Genomic DNA, 19,885 nt, shown 5'->3' with positions numbered 1-19,885 from the left:
GACCTGTAATGGTACAGTCACTAGGGAAGACACAAACAGCTTCATAAGACAAATGAATGAGGATGATTTTCTTGAATATTTTAACATACTTACCATCCCATTCAGTATGTGTTCTTTTAGGCTCTTCAGTTTTAACCCATAAAGACCTAAACAACCACTGGCTACCAAAATTATCTACCAATATAAAATATCAAATAACTTCTGATCCGCTAATCCAATCAATCCATGTAAATAATTGGTGCAAAATACAGTTTGTCATCTTTTCATGGTCATCAGATATGACCCATTTGGGCGTTCAGAGGCTCCGTAGTGAATATGGAAACACCGTCATCTTCTACAACATTGAGTCACCAGTAAAACCCATGGAGTTGGATCAATGACAGTGGATGGACACACTTGGCTTATATTCAGTTATTTATATCTTTGCTGAAAAAGTCATTTTTCTTCTGTTTTCTCTATTTCTAATAAAATAATCCTCAACTTTAATCTGAGATTTTATGAACATCTACATGATCAGTGGATTAAGTACAAGAAAATACATGATTTTCGCTGGGAAAACATGAAATAAAGAGGATAATATTACAATAAATGATGATAAGTCACATAAGAAATGTTAAATACAGAGAAAAAGTCATTTGGGAACTGCTACAAAAGTAACACTGGGTCTTTTTGGGTTTAATTCATGAATGTGATGAATACAAAGGTAATGAATATTCACATGAAAGTACATGAAAGTCACATTTTCTTCATTTTTCTCTGTTTCTGATATGACAATTAACTTTAATCTGAGCTTTTATGAACATCTGCATGATCAGTAAATTAAATATGGGAAAATAACTGATTTTTATAGAATAAAAAGCAAAATACAGAAGATAGAATTGTAATAAATGTTGATAAATCACATAAGAAAGGTTAAATAGAGAGAAAAATTAATTATGGAACTACTACAAAAGTGACCCTGGGTCTTTATGGGTTAAATCAGGGGTGTCAAACTCATGTTCGTTCAGGGGCCACATACAACCCAATATGACCTGCAGTGGGCCGGATGATTAAAATACTAACACAATAATACAAAAATATCAATTCCAAAATCTGTATGTCTAATTTCTATGTTTTAGAGTGAAAAAAATTATATTATCAAAATTTTTACATCCTTAAAAAAATGTGGAAAAACATGAACCACCATGACCAAAATGAAATTTATTAAGAAAAAAAGTGCAATTTTAACAATTTATGACATTATTTGGCCTCAGCTTCTCATTTTCACATGTTCATTACAACTTACAGATCACAGAGGATCTACAAATACACAAAACATTTAATAACAGACAGAACATTGGTACAATTACTCTTAATTCTCTTAAGACATTTCAGGTTGTTCATATTCAGGTTTTTCACATTTTTTTGTAAAAGGCTAGTCTGTAAATGTAAACATTTTTGTGTAATGTTACTTTTTTTACACTAAAACAAAAAGAAAAAGGTGTGGTTTTCATTATTTATAGCTTATTATGATAGTATTTTACTGGTCTGACCCACTATAGATGGAATTGACCTAAAATTATTTTGACATCCTTGATTATTAATATCTTCAGTGTAATTTTTGTGTTTCACAAATTCATCCCGCGGGCCGGACTGGATCCATTGGCGGGCCGGTTTTGGCCCCGGGCCGCATGTTTGAAACCCCTGGGTTAAATCATGAATGTGATGAATAAGAAGGTAATGAATATTTACATAAAAGTAAATGAAAGTCACATTTTCTTCATTTTTCTCTGTTTCTGATATGTCACTTAACTTTAATCTGAACTTTTATGAACATACATGATCTGTAAATTAAATATGGGAAAACACCTGATTTATATTGAAAAAATGCAAAATACAGAGGATAATATGACAATAAATGGTGATAAATCACTTAAGAAAGGTTAAATACAGAGAAAAATTAATTTTGGAACTAACACAAAAGTAACACTGGGTCTTTATGGGTTAAATGAAACGGCATATATTCTGTTTTTACTGTATACTCCACAGTGGAGTATACAGTACATTTCTTTATTATCCTTTCATATCATGTCTACTTCTACCACATGCTGTCTTTCATTTTTCCAACATTCTGCAGTACACCACAGATCAAAATCTTTTAATTAAAAAGGACATCTTTGGTGCAGCACATTTCCCGATGACGAGCCAACCTTTTTGAGCCAGTTGCCATCTGCCGTCACAGCACTGTGGCTGTGGCCTCATCCCTACCAAGCTGTAGGAGCTGTGAGCCAGCGAGAGAGAAGGAGACAGACAGCATGAGAGAGAGGGAGAGGGAGGGAGAATTTGCCTGATGCATCTGTAGAAGTGGGCTTCTGCTGAGAAACATGGAAGGACTGTAGTCTCTTATGGAGGAGGTCAGTTAAGCTGCCCTAAGCAGGACCTTATGTCCAACTTTCTTCATCCACTGTGTAATTGTGCATCACATTCCTCACGTACACAGTCAAGGGCCTACAAATAGTTTTCTACATCCTAAATAAGGTGCAAAAATGCTTAAATGTGATAATTTCTGTTGCTATTGTGTGGATTAAAAAAAAAAAAAAAAAAAAAAAAAAAAAAGAAAGAAGAAGAACATAATTTCCATTTGCTTTGCGTTGGTGTTTCAACAGAACAGCTGACAAAACAGCAAAAGTGAACATCAACATGAACACATCATTTATCAAGTAGGCTCATTTTTTTTAGCTAAATACCTTTATTTTATGAAACTGTTATCCTTTTTAAAATACCACTTGTAATAAAAAAGTTACAACCGATTTTATCCATTGTACTTTTTATACCATAGCCATAGCTTGAATTTGACGCTAAAAATTAGATCTAAAAAATGTTTAAATTGATTCAGTCTGTTGATTTTATAGATAACTGCTAAGTTTCAAGTATTAGATTTTCATTATTTTGTGAATATTATTGATATTTATGTGTTTGAACATTTGTGAGTTGCTTAAAAGGCCCTTTCCATGTGTTACCACAAAAATACCAGTTTTTAATTTTCAAGTCACTTATAATTCAGATATTTGAGTGAAACTTTCAGAAAGTAATGATCTTTTGATACATTTGGGTGATGCATACAATGGTAAAGAGTCATCCATGTGTTACTATGGCAGAGACTTTTCAATATTTTACTCCAAAATTTATTTTCAGCATAGTTGAACATAATATTTAAAAGGTTTTGTCCTACTTGATATCAATTTCTGTTGAGAACCGCATGTTTTGAATGTTTGCATAAAGCTTAAAAAATTTATGTCTATTTCAAGTCTATGCGTAATCGAGTAGTAATTTAACTTTTTTCACCTAAAAATTTTACCTCCCCAAATTTTGTTATACATAATGTTAAAGTGCTTATAAATACCTACTCAAATATGTATAGTACATGCATATAAGTTACTCTGCTTACATGACAGAGACTATTGAACATCAAATGTGTCCATGTATTACTGCTTGATCGGACCAACAAATATTTTGTCAGTTTTATACATATTCCTATTAGGAATACTTCTAATGACTGTATCAGGAGGGCAGAAAACAAAATCTTGGCAGTGTGTTTAGCATAGTATAAAAACATGTAATTACTTGTAAATAATTTATTAAAAAATAAAGTAAACAAATCTGAGGATATGGTGAGTCATTGTTTTCTTCTATGACTGTCAAGTTAAAACCACACTCAATATTGAAACCTGTCCAATCACACTGTTTTTCATGTAGCTGCAATAATGATCATTTATAATCCACACAAAGCAGGTGATAATTGTGGCAGCAAACAACTCAACTAAAACTAAAGGCCAAACTTGGCTGATATCCATTAAAGAGACTAAATGTAGTATTATTTCAGTGTTTAAAGGAGTGATATTTTGCTTTTTTAAATGCAATGATGCATTTTAAAACATTTCCCTGTGGTCTACATAAACTGTAAATGCTATACTTGGGTCTGAATTCTTCATCGATTCAACTCCACAGGTCCATCTTCAACTCTATTTCTAAGTAATGACACCAGAAAGGTCGTTTTGAGCGCTGGCCCTTTAAATGCAAATGAGCCACTTCATGCCCCACCCCCTCCAGGTTGTTGGCTCAGCCACTTGTGTTCATTAATACAACCAACAACTGAACATTTTAGGGAATGGGCTCGAAGTTTGGACATATTTTCAGTATGGACTACAACCGCTGTTGCTGATAAACAATTATGTCGTTCTCTGAGAAATGTTCGTCGGAAGTCTTGACCTTATATGTGTAAATGTCGTGACGCAACTAGTTATAAAACATAACAAATTAAGGAGGAATTTAAACAGGTTGTAGAAATCCACTCGATTTTTGCCGAAATGAATATAAAGATAGCTTTATAGCACCTGGAGGGTTCAAATTCAAACTTTATGAACTATTAGGGTCCAAATACACAAATAGAAATACCAAAGACTAATAAAAGTGGGTTTAGCAAAATATGACCCCTTGAAATTATCATTTGACTGTTGGGAATAAACACATATGCAGTTCTGCCAAAGAAACCACTGTATTGGATTGTCAAGATATTCTACTGAATAAAACCCTGATGGGCCCATGGGTTTATGTGACCACTAGAGGGAGTAGTGAGTCATTCTGCCGGTCTCTTATGGTGATGAAAACTAACCCCACAGGGCCTTTGACCGAAAAGTCAAAAAGAGGTGAGATGGGATGAGAACCACAAAGAAAACATATTAGAGTAAAAAAAAAAAAAAAGATTAAATGTTAAAAGCTAGAAACACTGTTGTTTTCACCACTGGACACAGGTCTAAATGAAAAGAATGGAGTTTGATGGTGAAATGGCAGCGTTTCCTCTACACAGGTGAGTTTGATTATGAGGCTTATAAAGGTATAAAATTATTATATGATTTTAGTAACTTGCCAAAATTCACTGTTTATTGATCCATGGTTCAGACTAAACTGTGACAGTTCTTAGTGCAGCTACTGACAACACAAACTGTAAAGAAAACAGAAGATTTGTGGTTTTACTGTGGCTGTTTTCTGTCTTAAAACTGAGCTAAACTAACAGAGGTAATGTAATGTAAACTATCAGCTGACGCATCACGTGAAGATTATAAGACACAGGGTTTTATTTTGATGGACAGAATGAGCTTTTATTTGAAGAGGAAAACTTGATGATACCATAATATACATGTTAACACCACAAACGTAAAAACTTTCCAAAAATAATAATAATAATAATAATAATAATAATAATAATAATAATAATAATAATGATAATAATAATAATAAAAACGCAAATGTAATACGAATTGGCAGCTTTTACGATAATAATCCCACAAATGTAATAACCTTCCCACAAATGTAATAACAGTTGCCTACCACAAACATAATACCTCATTTCCCACAAACGTAATAATTATTACTTTTGTGGGGATTTATTACATTTGTGGAATGGTAAAAATAATCAGTTTCCAAAATTGTAATAACTTTCCACAAATGTAATAAATTATTACATCACATACATTTAAGTAATGCATGGATATTCATTCATCTTTCTTTTTCTTCCCATTTATTCTTGTCCTTTGGTTGCCTTTTTCGAATGATCAGTTGTTGCAGCTACACCACATGGTACTAATTTTAGATAAATAGGTGTTTAATTACAAATACAAGCGGAGGAACTAAACAGAATGGGCAAAAATGTTGTAAAGGTTTTATTATAAAAGCTTATGAACTGGATATTATTAATTCTCATTAAGTTTAATAGAAGCCTATGTTTGAACCATGTAAATAAAATGTCTAGATATGATTAGGATGACAATGGAGAGGGTAGGAGCCCACTGTGGAAAAATGAGGTATTACATTTGTAGGAAAGTTATTACATTTGTGGGATTATTATGTTAAAAGCTGCAAATTTTTATTATGTTTGCAGTTTATTATGTTTGTGGGGTTAACAACAGATGTGTGTAAAGAATGAGCTTTCTACTTTATCCGGTGGGTGAAGTGTTGATTTGTTGGTGGTTTTGGTTGTGCTAAGTTTGTTCTGCTACATGACTTCCCAATCGCTGTAGAAAGTTTTGAACATCAGTACTAGATATAACCCTTTTAAATTAGCTGCAGTTCTTTAGCTACAGTATATCCAGATGACAGCGAGCCTTTGTCCATATAAATGTTAAACATGCTTTAGTGCGGTGCTTTGGCACACACCACAGTAAGTAATACTACATGGCCAAGAGTAAATAAAGTAGACAAGAAAAAGCATTTCAGGCCACACATAATCTTTTATGGAAATTACATGGAAATAATCCTGATATTTCTCACATATCAGCAAAGTTTCTGTAATATGCCAGTGCATTAATCTAAGGTAAATGTTGTGTAAAGATTAGAAAGTGCCTTGGAGCTTAATGTTAAATTATCTGACAGTTTGTGGTAGGAAATGAGTGTATAATGAGATCAACATGACAGTATAAGCCATCAGGAAGAACAAATCCCACAGTACAAAGTACCCCACTTCCTTCCATCATCATGACTAAATATGCTCTATGTACTAGGCCTGCTTCCACGCTTATGCCGAGTGAGTGATAAGTGCTCTAAATGCCTGAACTTTAAACCGTTGAAAAGGTCCAAATCCCTGCAATCTTCTCTGAGCAGGTTTTAATGTGGTCGGACTGTGTTTTAAGTACCCCCAGGATAAAACTCTTAATGGTCATCATAAACTGTAATCCAAAGAGATTCTGTTCTTAATCCAGGATGGAGGTCCATGAAACTGTTCGGTGCAAGTCGAACGCAATCCCATTTTATGGAGCGATGTCGCCCCTGTTCCGACTTCATCGCGCACAGAGCTGTCTGTTATGTAATTATCTATGGTTCATCATCGTTACTGCATCATTCTGCAAGAACGTAACATGGAAAATTAAACAGACAGATGGCTGAAAGCGACCGTTTCACGTGTTGTCATTCTCAAAATTTACAATGATTCAGTTATTTGACTGTACTGAGGTCTGGCTTGTTAGTGTCAGATCACAAATGCACATGCACATGATTAAGGTACAAAATAAAATAATCCTTTTTATTAAATTTCATAGACCCGAGGATACTTTCTTATTGCAAACTCTACATCGCCATCCCCAACTATGTTAATTTTCCATAACATTCAGTTCAAGTAAATATTTTACACTTTTAACAGAAGCCAAAGATGTCTCAAAACATTTAACTAATGAGTGAAATTGGTGATCTAAAACAATTAGCTATGTTGCAGGATTCATTTACAAGATTTGATCAATGATTATGATAGGAACTCCCCAACCGAATACAGTAAATTTAGCAGTAGCAGAAAAACAGGTCTGGTGAAAACACTTTGAATATCAGCTTTTAAGCAAACACAGACCTTAAAGGTAGGGTAGGAGATGTTCTCCTAGAGCATTTTTTACTATATTGCCTAAAAATCCCCTTCATACCCTGATTACAACCAATTAATGAAATGCTCTAACACAAAAATAAAAATTTTAGTCACCTGTGGAACAGACAGGATTGAAAAAACACCATCCAATCATTTTAACCGGCCCATCGAAATGATTGAACTGGTGATATGTCTATCAAACTCACCTGCCATTTGTCCCTCCTCCTCTGCACAAACCCCTCTTTGTGCATGAATCGCGTGTTCTCAGAGGCTTGGTGCACTTGTTCAGGAAACAAAGCCAGAGCCAGAGCTTGGCTATATTAGCTATATTAGGATGGAAATTTCACCGCCAAATGTAAATCACTAGGGAATGTAACGTTATGAATGAATGAACAGGTTACAGTGTTCAAAGCAAACTTTAGTGGGCTGCTAGCTTGACATCAGTCTTACTGCAATCAGCTGTTCTTACTTAGAACACGTATCAAAACAACAAGTGAAAAGCCCAACTTCTAATCTAATATACTGATATACAGACCTGAATTCAGAGGTACGCACGGATCTGTGTGTGTGTGTGTGTGTGTGTGTGTGGGGGGGTTGTTGGAGGAGAATGAATGAGGTACCCATGGATCCACCGACCGGGGTGGGGGGGGTGCTCGTGAACCCACAGGAACAAGCATTGCACGTGCCAGTACTCTGGAGGCGTGGCTTCGGGGAGATGTCTGAAGAAAGGGGTTTGGACTTTTGAATTGTGTATTTTCAAAATGTAGCTGGCTCGAACCATTTTTCCAGGATCTCCTATTCCACCTTTAAATGTTACCGGGGCAAATTCCATTTAGTGAAGAAGAAAACATGATGGAGAAGATGGAAGGAGATGGATGGAAAGATCCAGATAAGCAACTAACCGGACACTGGATTGAGATTTTATTACTTCCTTCATTTACACAGAAACAACAATTTTTGCAGTTATTCATGTATATGTTGTTAATTACCTCCGCCAAGGAGGTTATGTTTTTGCCTGTCTGTCTGTCTGTCCGTCTGTCCGTCTGTCCGTCTGTCCGTCTGTCCGTCTGTCCGTCTGTCCGTCTGTCCGTCCGTCCGTCTGTCCGTCCGTCTGTCCGTCCGTCTGTCCGTCCGTCTGTCCGTCCGTCTGTCCGTCCGTCTGTCCGTCCGTCTGTCCGTCCGTCCGTCTGTCCGTCCGTCCGTCCGTCCGTCCGTCCGTCGTCCGTCCGTAACATAACTCAAAAAGTTATGGACAGATTTTGATGAAATTTTCAGGGTTTGTTGGAAATGGGATAAGGAAGAAATGATTAAATTTTGGTGGTGATCGGGGGTGGGGGGGCCCACTGATCAGCCTTGGCGGAGGTCTGCGCTCTCCGAGTGCTTCTAGTTGTCATATTAATAATATATTGTCTAGTAAATATTGTACAAATTGCTGTTCTAATTGTGTTTTAATATATATATATATATATATATATATATATATATATATATATATATATATATATATATATATATATATATATATATATTGCAAGAATCAACATGTAAAGAAAAAGAAAACTGTAAAAGGAATTTCTTTTAGGATCTCAATTCCCTCTCTTATCACTTCTATTTTTTTTTTAAATATACGAATACAAACTGGTCCGTATTTTTGGCTCATAGAATACTGATTTGCTGATACTACACCGACTGCTGTATGATCAAACACAACAAAACACTGAAGATGAAGATATGGTTCTTGGAACATTTGCACAAATAACCACAGGATTCCAGCACTGAAAACTAACAGAACGTACAAGAATAAAGAATTGAACACACACACGCACGCACACACACACACGCACACACACAGCCTTAAGAATTGCATGTTCTTTTATACTACATTCTATGGAGATGGACGCCGCTTTTTGTCGCTTGAAGCATCAGGTACCGGGGGTGAGTCTTAGGTCAAGGTGATTTGTCATGTCAAGAAACTTTTCACCTCCAGTTCTATGGTTGTTCACTAGTCTGACAGCCTTCAGCAATGCTACAGTGTTTCCAGGCTCCACTTCATTATTGATGAGGAAGCAGGCAATGTGGGATTTGATCCAGAGTGAGGGTGCCTTTTAGGACTCAGACAGATGTATAGAGGTGCTCGTTTTAACTCTTCATCAAAAATGGCGTGGCCTCTGAGGACTTTTGGAAAGCTAGCTCAGTAGGAAACTAAAAGATAATAAACAATTTAAAATAAACCCGACTCTTCTGAGAGGATATATGGCAGCCGGGTACAGCAGGGAGACAGTACTTTAATATTCACGTAGTATCATAGCAGGTTCCTGTATCATTATGTGAGGTCTGTCGGTAAAGCAGAAGGCGAATACATCAAGTTGATGTTTCACATCTCGAAATTAATTTTGTCAGTACTTTGATATGTGGTCCAGTGAAAAGACATTGTTGGAGGTACATTATGAACTTAAATGCAATGTGATTTGTGTGAAAAGATATTGTGGTTTTACAGAAAATATTGCTAAGTATTATCATAGAGTGAGTACTTCGATTATTTCTGGAATCACACATGCCCTGTTTTATTTTGGTCTAAAGACATTAGTTCCCCCTGTTACATATGTATAATTATACATATTATATGTGTTTTTTTGATAAAATAAATTCATCTAGTTATATTCATAATGTGTCCGCTGTTCTACAATTTGTTTCTGCCTCCAAAACAGGAATTATAAGTGTTCTTTTTCAAACGGAGTATCTCATTTATTTTTTGCCCTCCTTCTCTGTCTCTGTCTAGCTTCTGGTATTTTCTACCAAAAATTTGTTCCTCACTTCACTGAAAGAGACAGCGAGCCTCGAGTTGAAAAGCAGATAAAAGGGAACCATAACATTGTCCAACTTTAAAAACCCTTGAAAATAAAACTAGTTAGAACTTCAGTTTTATGTAATTTGCTTCTCATTACAGGTGAAGAATTACTTTAGGAGGGGTCAGCGAGACGCCGACCATGAAACTATCATTAAAACTCTACTGTAATAGCATGAAAAGACTGAATGAATGAGGGTGTGCAATTACAAATGACTTTTTTTAATTTTATTTTGAAAGATAAATCAAGGATACTGTGTATGGAAAGAACTGTATAAAGAAAGTCAGCATTCATTTGCATAATTGTAGGTTTTTAGTTATGCTCTGTATACAGATGAATCATGCAGCTGATGTTGTTGGTTATACAGACTTAATAGTAACAATTTGATAAACTCGTCCATATATTTCCACTTTTATGTCCATTGTAAGAGTTTGACTAGAAATCAACCCACTCTTTACTAAACTTCATATTTTGTTTGCATTTGGTTTTATGACCTTTGGTACTTTTTACAATAGAACTTCACAAAAAACCACAAGTTTTATCATCCCTGTCATTATAAGACAGTGACATACAGTGCATTCCCAACAGATTGCTACACAGAGTTGGTTATATAATTTAAAAGTTGAATTACGTAACTTTTTGTGTTTAACATGGAATTAGAAAACATGCCACACTAAGCCTCCAAAATACATTTATAATCCCCAGTGTCTGATACGGCTATAAAAACATATTTAATTTACCAAATAATCAAAAATGCATTAAATTTCCCACAGCAAACCATAAACAACAACAACAACAAGAAGGAAATTACTCTGCATATTGTCAAATTATTTGTCAGCCTGAAAAATGTCACTAATTTAACTCATACAAAGCTTTAAAAAAAAAAAAAAAATCAGAAGATCAAAGAAACACAGCTGACAAAACCTCATCAGAAGTCTCTGGGGAAATAGTCTTTAATCTTCCTGCTTTGGCAAAGCTTTGGTCTTTGCAGGTGGTTCTACAGAAACATACTGTGTTCTTTAGCGATCATATGAGGAAATGTGTTACGCTAGACCCAACACCGGGTGATCAAGTGCATCCAGAAGAAGTCACGTATGGAGATTTATTTCTTCTGTTTTTGCTTTTGCTGAGTAATTCAGACAGTGACGCATTTAAAATGTTTAAGTCAATTACAAAAGCAGAAAAAAAGTGAAAGCCAATTTTTTCCAAACCCCACATTCGACCTGTGTATGACTTAGCATCAATTAGAATAATCACGGTACACAGACTAGAATAATTAATAGGTTCATGAAAACAACCAGACAAATTAAATTAGACACAGATTGAATCCCAGAGAATATTAACGAAAGCTTATTCCCTTATCTTAAATACAACAGTGCTGAAAAGCCGAACAGTAAACCAAACAAAGCAGCAATGAGAAGAAAATCCCACTCACCTTGGCGACCCTGTTGGCTACCTCCCGACCCACCATTAGCCCCTGGACAAACGTCCGTGCAGCTATGAAGGCCCTGGTGACTTGGGCCTTCAGTTTCCTGGGCACATCTCCAAAGGGTTTTAGCTGATCTGTGTATTTACTGACGCATTCCAGGTAGTCATCGGTAAAGTGATACTGGGAGTTGAGTAACTGGAACATTCGCTCCAGCAGCTTGGACCAGAAGTCATTGAGCATCTCCTCCAGGTTGACGTTTCCTCCTGTATAGTAACGCTTTAGCTCAGTGAATAGGTCCTGGAACACCTCTGAGTTCTGTATATACAGCTTCCCGTATGTCCGCGTGAACATACTGTTGAGAGACTTCTCAGAATTGTCCAGCAGCTCCAAGAAAAACTCTGAATGGATGATTTGGGGAGAGGGGAGATGGGTAAAAAAAAAGAAAAGACAGGGTCAAACATTTACAGTTTCTGAAATTTAAACCACATTTCAAATTTAAAAGCATAAGATCAAAGTGTTATTTAGTCAGAATATTGCTGCTGTACAATGCATACTGTTATTTTATGTGTGCATATACTGTAGCTATGTATAGCAGCCAACAAAAAGGTACTTGATTATGTGAAGAAAGCCAGTCCAAAGCATTAATAATTTAATAGCAGAAATAATGGGCCACAAGGACTATGAATGATTAATGTAAAGGTTCTGATTGCATACTGTAACAAAATATTCATAAGTTTTAGACACAGACACTAGTATACATTATCATCCTGAGCACCCACCATTACTCCCAGACGCATTAGTTTCTCACTAAAACAATTTATTTGTCCACGGAGGCAGCTGGCCTATGAGCCTATAATTGAATATTATGTTACAACATATATATAAAAACAGCCCGAGTCGCTTTGAATTAGCTGAACCCTTTCATAAAACCATTACATAATATTTCAATGTAAGACAAGCATGTGTTTTTCCATTTTAATTTTAGCTTTTCCACTGCCTCTTTAATACACCCCATGCTGTATCGCACTGTTGTTTTTAAAATTATACACATCATGCCTTAATATGTGCCTTTTTCCTTTTTTTTTACTGCATTAATTTGCTGTAAACACAGTTATCAAAACATGACTCATTCAAGACAACATTTGTAACAGTTACACAATTGTATCTTTGTTATCTATGTAAGTGGGTTTCCTGTACGGGAGAACGTGATCTCTAGAGTATTAACCTAGCCAACAAAGAGAGAAATAGATAGACAAAATGCAGTATTTGATTGGGAGCAGCATGGAAACCTAACTAATAGGATCCAATGTTTATGAGTACGCAGGCGTAAATGTTGAGAAGATCATAACACATCTCTCCATGCACAAATGTCAAATATTCCTCCTCCCTTCTTTGTAAACAAGCAAGCTGCCGACATTTCACATGTCGCGCTTGTTAATAAACCTTTCGGGGCCTCTTCTCCTGGTAGGATATTCTAACTGGGTGACATTTCTTTGCATTGTTAATGACAGCAGTCACACCCCTGCATGGTGGTCACATCTAGTTCTAATAATACATTTCCCCTTCTGTGATAATTTGAACCGTACAGTGTGATTAATCTGTACACATGCAGCATGTTTTGTTCACAGTGGAGCAAGGCTTCGCACTGTGCTATCCAGCAAAACAAAACCAAAAAACAAATATGAGAAATATTATACTAAAACAGGAAAATATTATGACCTCATACATTTAGTAAAATTACAGATTGCAAGAATCAGCATGTAAATATTTACTCAACTAGGTGAATATAAACTCAGTACAAAGTGCATAATACTTACATATTGTAAAAACACAGGTTTGCATTATGGTACGGAATTATAGTTCATGTTAAATGTGCATTAGACTCCATTTGCTCAACTTTTATTCCATTTTTATCACTTGCATAATTTAATTCCTACTAAAGCTTTGGCTGAACACACCACACTACATAAAATAAGTAGAATACCAGTCCCAGGTCAGTTTCTCAATTTTATTTGAAACTGAGTGACCTGCTATTACAACTACATTTGTTTAAATACTACGAGCCTGCAGGGCCATTTCTATTCTATTTTTCCTAATTAGATCTGAATCAAGGACACCTAAGCCCCTGTGTATTGTCCGAGCAATAGTGTATCTCTTTAAAAGCTCTCACTATCTGACTGCAGAGAAGGTACTTCAATCCATGTATATTTTGTTACTGTGTCAGTGTCTAAATTGACATTTCCACCTGCTACTATTACTAAAATCGTTAGCGCTTTATTGTGCTTAAAAAACCTTAACTCCACCACAGATTTAAAGATTAAATGACAAAGTGGGTTAAAACAATTTGGGTGGTTATTATGACTCAGTCACAGACAATGCAGTAAAATGTGTATATTTACAGAGAAGTTGAAATGAATAAAAGGAAATGGCTGTAATAGACATTAGCAGTAGAATAGAACCACATTGGTTCAATAATGTTGACATTACTGGCAGGTAAAAATCCACTTTCTCACACAGCAAGGGCTTTAGAGATCATATGTGTCTGGGCAGGAATGTGTGTGGGCATCTGTTGTTCGACTGTAGTTATAGATTGTTAAAAAAATAATAAAAATGACTGACAGTATTGGTCTGTAGGGGTAAAAACTATATGAAATGCTTATAAATATAATATAACTCCATGCTACACCATGATGCTGTATGTGTTAACAAAGTGTGATTGTGTTAAAAAGAAAAAAAAAAAAAAAAAATCAATTCATGCTGAAAAATGTCATCCGGAAAATGACTCACAGGTGCCTTTTAGAAAAACTTAGAGATGAATGCTTTTCTTTTACAAAATGAGATAAAAGATGCTTTGTGTCTTAGACCATGTTTTTGGATTGTCATGCATCCAAAGGCATCAATTCAAGAACTTGAAGTAGAAAGTTATATGTGTTCCTTGTTAAACTAATGAGCAAAAATATTCCAATAATCACCACCTCTTGTGTAACAGTTTTCATATGATTTCAAGGCCTGTTACCTAGAAAAACGACTGCAGTGAGAGTTTCAAATAGTAGCCTGCCAAATCATGAGGAGTGAATTGCTCTCTGCTGGCCAAAATACATATTTGGCCTGGGAATTATCTCAGAGAGTTATTGACCTTGGATTGGACTTTCAGCTTTCCTGCCTTTGGGGTCTCAATACTTGGGAACATGTCAGTACATGGGTGTATTCACACACTGACACATTACATTCAGGGTTGAAGATCTGTCAGAGCCAAACCTGTTCATGAAAGTAATAAAAATCATATAAAATTGGAATAGGTCCTGCAGATGTGGCAACACAATGGACAAAAAGAGTATAATAAATTTGTAAAGGCTTTACTTTGAGAGCTTACCACACCGAAACAGACATAACCTTGTGTGCTTATTAAACTGACTTGGCAGGATATTAAAATATATACTCAACTGTGCAGAGATTATACAATAATCAATAAAACTGCAAAAAAAAAAACAAGGCATGTAACAGTACAAATATAAAAGAAAAAATGAGAAATTGAGGTAATAACAAGGTATTATTGCTATTGAGCAATGCAGTTTAACTGGATGATATTACCATTTATATTAGAATTATTGCTCACTTCGATATATGAGCATCAATATTTTATTTCAAAGCCCTAAAACTTCTTATACCCATGGAAACAAGAGGGGTCAGTCTAATATATATGGGCATACAAGTAAAGTTATTGCCAAGGAGACAATACAAGTTTAAAGATAGACAGAAAAAACACAGAAACCTTACATATCTCTCACACTGCATTCAAAAACAGTGCATTTTTACTTTGTCGCTACATTGATGCTGTTATAGAAGAACTACATGTGCCACACTATTATGTTTTCCCGCCCTGTTCTGCATCCTATGACACTCTCTCATGCAGTTATTTCCCTATAATGTAGTCACCCAGTCCTGAAACAGAGAATCTACAGACCTCTAGAATGATCTGCCATCCAATCATAACAGCAGTCTGGCTGCAATTCTTCAGGGATGGTGGAGAAGCAGATAACAGCTTACAGTTTCCTTATACATAAGGCTTTGGACAGAGCATGAACTGCATTTTTATGACATTAGCAATGTAACAGTGGCTGTTCATTCCAAACTGATGGATTCTGGGGACATGTCCATAATACTTATTTGCTGAGGTCCAGTAGAAGTGGTGTCTCACTCTCAGACCTTTCATATAATTTGCGATTTTCAGAATATTCCATCCCATTAGTGTTCTTCAAATGATATACACTGATCTATTTCATGGACAAATTTAAGAGCTGTGACAACGGATGTTTTATTCCATGCAACATTATTATATCCATATCCCAAAAGCAGTCGGTAATGTTTAGATGCTTCACATTCTTTAAAGGAGTGATATTTTGCTTTTTTTAAATGGAATTATGCATTTTCAAACATTTCCCTGTGGTCTACATAAACTATAAATGCTATGCTTGGGTCTGAATTCTTCATTAATTCAACTCCACAGGTCCATCTTCAACCCTATTTCTGAGTAATGACACCAGAAAGGTTGTTTTGAGCGCTGGCCCTTTAAATGCAAATGAGCCACTTCACGCCCCACCCCCTCCAGGTTGTTGGCTGTGTTGCTCTGTCCCATTCAACCAACAACTGAACATTTTAGGTAATCGGATCAAAGTTTGGACATATTTTCAGTATGGACTACAACCGCTGCTGCTGACAAACAATTACGTCGTACTCAGGGAAATGTTCGTTGGAAGTGTTGATCTTATATGTGCAAATGTCGTTACAAAACTAGTTATAGACGTAACAAATTAAGAAGGAATTAAAACGGGTCATAGAAATCCACTCAATTTTTGCCAAAATTAATATAAAGATAGCTTTGCATCACATGGAGGGTTCAAATTCAAACTTTTTGAACTATTAGGGTCCAAAAATACACAAATAAATGAACCAAAGACTAATAAAAACAGGTTTAGCAAAATATGACTCCCATAACAAAAACCTTAACAATTGTATCAGATGACATTTGTTGACACAGACATTGCAAACAGCTGAAGATATCTTCTTAAATGACATTCAGGGAAATCAGTTTGCTTTAGATTATCAAATGATTATCAAGTGTATTGGTTTCATAGGCATCGCTAATATATTACTTTCATTGCTTAGCTTGGGATTTAGCCAAATACTTCAGGCTTCCTCTCAGTAATGGCATATTATTACTTATTGACTTCACCTCCCTTAGGCTTTTCCTTGGACATCACACAGAGAAAAAAAGGCTAAAAGTTAATAAATCAGTGCATGGTAAAGTGAACCACCATATTAGTGCTGGCACTGTATTAATGAAGGTCATCATACCAGGCAGTTTTCAAATTGCATACACAGTACACAATGTGTTACTACCCTTGAAGTAATTCTCAGCGTAAAGAATCAATTTTCTCTGAAAGCGGTGCAAAGTGTTCCTTTGATATCTGGCCTAATTACTGTAAATAATTAGTATGATTAATAAAGGTGACCTTTCTGTTACACTGAACAACGCTTTTCCAGAGAAAAAAAAAGTCCTGCGTTCATCCATTCATTTTTATTCAGACTTTATTAAAATTACATGTATTAAATACCAGCTAAAATAAAGATGTCTCTGCTTCTTAGTATGGTTCATTGAGACAAAAAATAATAATGGTCCAATGCTTTTTAACAAACAGAAGTTAGTTATTGTACAGATATGTTATTACATTTATTTTTTCTTAGCTTAGACATGCATAATACATGAGTTACAGGCACACAGCAGCAGCAGCAATAAAATATAAGATTTTCCTTTAAAGTAGAAAAAAAAAAAAAGGGAATCAGAAAACAGCTACTTTAGACTGTTCAGCAGCTGAAATCTTTTATAAAATAAGAACTGGCAAAAAATCCTCCGAAGGTGCAACAATTAGTGCCCTCACTTCTCAAGCTTTTAAAAACGTATTACAAAAAGGCATAAATATGTGTGAATTGCAGGCATCAGTTCACATGAATCATAAAACTGCAGATTTAGGTTTTTAGCATATTTTAGAACGGTTTTAGAAGAGTACATGTTTGTACATGGTTTACTCCTCTGCTACCACCACTGTATGTTTAAAAGGGTCCTTTCATAACATACATTCTGTACCATCAGCACCATTTGTTGGAAACAGCACTACTTATTTTTTTGAAGATGTCTTCTGCCAAAATGGAACAAAACAACTGCTTCGACTCGACCGAAGCACTCACAGGCTTCATGTTTACAGGGTTGAGTATCCGCCTGATTCTGTTTCTCACCGCTGGAGTACTTAGGGACTGTGGGGGAAATATATGGTTTTAAATTGCAATACGTGCCTTCATTTATTTTGGTGATTTTCTCAACCGAGGAGCATAAAAGTGAAGCAGGAATGGCACACAGGAACAGTATAACTATGATGGTATAATTGGCAAGGAAATCTTAACACCCTACAAGCAGCGAAAATACAAGTGTTTTAGTCAATAGCTGTTATATCTAATTTTTTTTTTTTTTTTTTTTTTAAATTGCTCTCAAAACCGACATTGATCTTGAGCCTTTTTATCTCTTCTCCTTGGCTTACCAAATAAGTGTATTAGTAATAAACATAATAGGAAATTGTATAATATTTTAACATTCTGTGCCCGAACAAATATATTACTACATTGGAGTTCTAATAAACCCCCTACTATTTCTGGATGGAGGACGCTAACACAAATTCTACTTGACTTTTTGACATGCTTGGCATATTCTAAGATTGACATATTTAACCGCATTTGGAAACCCTTCTTGGACTATACTGAAGGAAATGTGTCCTCAATTCTGTCTCGAGCTTTCATCTGTTCTTAAATGGACTTTAATCATATTATATAGATATGCATGTGATGGGAATCTGTCTCTATGCTGACTGTAAATCTCTATTTTGTTTTGACTATGGCGCTGAGCTGTCTTGTTTGAAAAATGAAAATGCAATAAATACATTCTTTAAAAAAAATTCCAATGAATGCTTCAATGCTTTTGAACAGCACTAAACACTGCACGTGGATTTTCGGGCTTCATACTTTTGAGATCAGAAGATAAGCTAAGTTTTGATTTATGATGTGATTTGGGTAAAAAACTAATTAAGGGTTGTGGATAATCAGTCAACATTTAGGAGTTATTCATGTTAAGAGATATTAGTATGATTTATATTTTATGTGAGATTATTTTGTTTTAAATAGATCCTGTATGTACGTGTTTGCAGACTGCTGAAATGGGTAGCGTTTTGCGCCTTTTGAGAATGTTATGCTTTGTGACTTGCTGATGGTGATCCCATGTGTATGTGATCAAAGGGGGGGAATTGTGGATCTTTTACTTTTATTTTTATTGTGTCATTATTTAGCCATATTATACTATATGTGAACTTTGGACACACTTTTACTCTGTATAAAGTTCATACAAGCTGTGAGAAATAATTTTAGTGTGCCAAGGCCTTCCGAGGATACAGTGGCGCCAGCTGAGCCATGGACTTATCTACAATTTACATAAACACATACGTGTAACAACTCTGAGGAAACCTTTAAAAACACCGGCCACTAGATACAACTTGTATTCGGACACCGACACGCTGTCAGTATGCCTGTTTACCATGTATGTGCCAAATAAATCCTTCTTCTTTGAAACGATCCACTGGTTTCACGTTGTCTTTGTGAAACAAACGACGACATTACGAGCTTGGTTTTATACCTATTAAAATGTTACTGGACACCTTCAAGGCAGCCCACCAAATTGCGCTGGACTAGGACTTGACCGCATATCTAACCTCTTCAACCTTTGTTATCCTGATAGTCTTACACACGGGTAGGGTTACTCAGTCTAGGTTGAAACAAAGGGTCGTGTTTCCAGATGCTCATATCCGGTATGAGACAGAAACTGTGTTCACTACTCCGGTTAAACATTATTTGCTTCCCTGCTGTGTGAGTCCAGTATTTTAGCCCATGTCATTGTTTTGTACCATATCCTACAAGTGATGACAGAGAAATTGTTAGTCTACAAAAACCTCTTTCACTTGGATTGTAAGTGGCTGATACTGAACCTTCACTTTTTATGTCGCTGACAATTTTCAACACACACACGCACACACACCTCCTACAAAGAGCCACTTGTAACAATTGTGTAACTTAACAACTCATCCTTTGCCTTTGTCCTCACCCTGTATCTGCTTTCACTGTGACACC

The 19,885-nt window shown here is 35.6% G+C and overlaps 1 protein-coding gene across 2 annotated transcripts in view; it reads right to left on the bottom strand.

Moving 5' to 3' along the window:
- LOC115414915 (glypican-6-like) overlaps window positions 1-19,885 on the bottom strand; it is a 201,354-nt gene that overhangs the window by 84,557 nt on the left and 96,912 nt on the right. For both annotated transcript variants that reach the window (XM_030128286.1, XM_030128281.1), the window contains exon 3: window positions 11,666-12,057. In XM_030128286.1, the coding sequence (XP_029984146.1) occupies window positions 11,666-12,057 (392 nt within the window). The remainder of the gene's footprint in view (window positions 1-11,665; window positions 12,058-19,885) is intronic.

Source organism: Sphaeramia orbicularis, chromosome 3 (assembly GCF_902148855.1).
Source record: "Sphaeramia orbicularis chromosome 3, fSphaOr1.1, whole genome shotgun sequence".
Taxonomy (NCBI): domain Eukaryota; kingdom Metazoa; phylum Chordata; class Actinopteri; order Kurtiformes; family Apogonidae; genus Sphaeramia; species Sphaeramia orbicularis.
The sequence above is the reverse complement of the archived record's forward strand: the minus strand, read 5'-3'. Positions and strand labels throughout refer to the sequence as shown.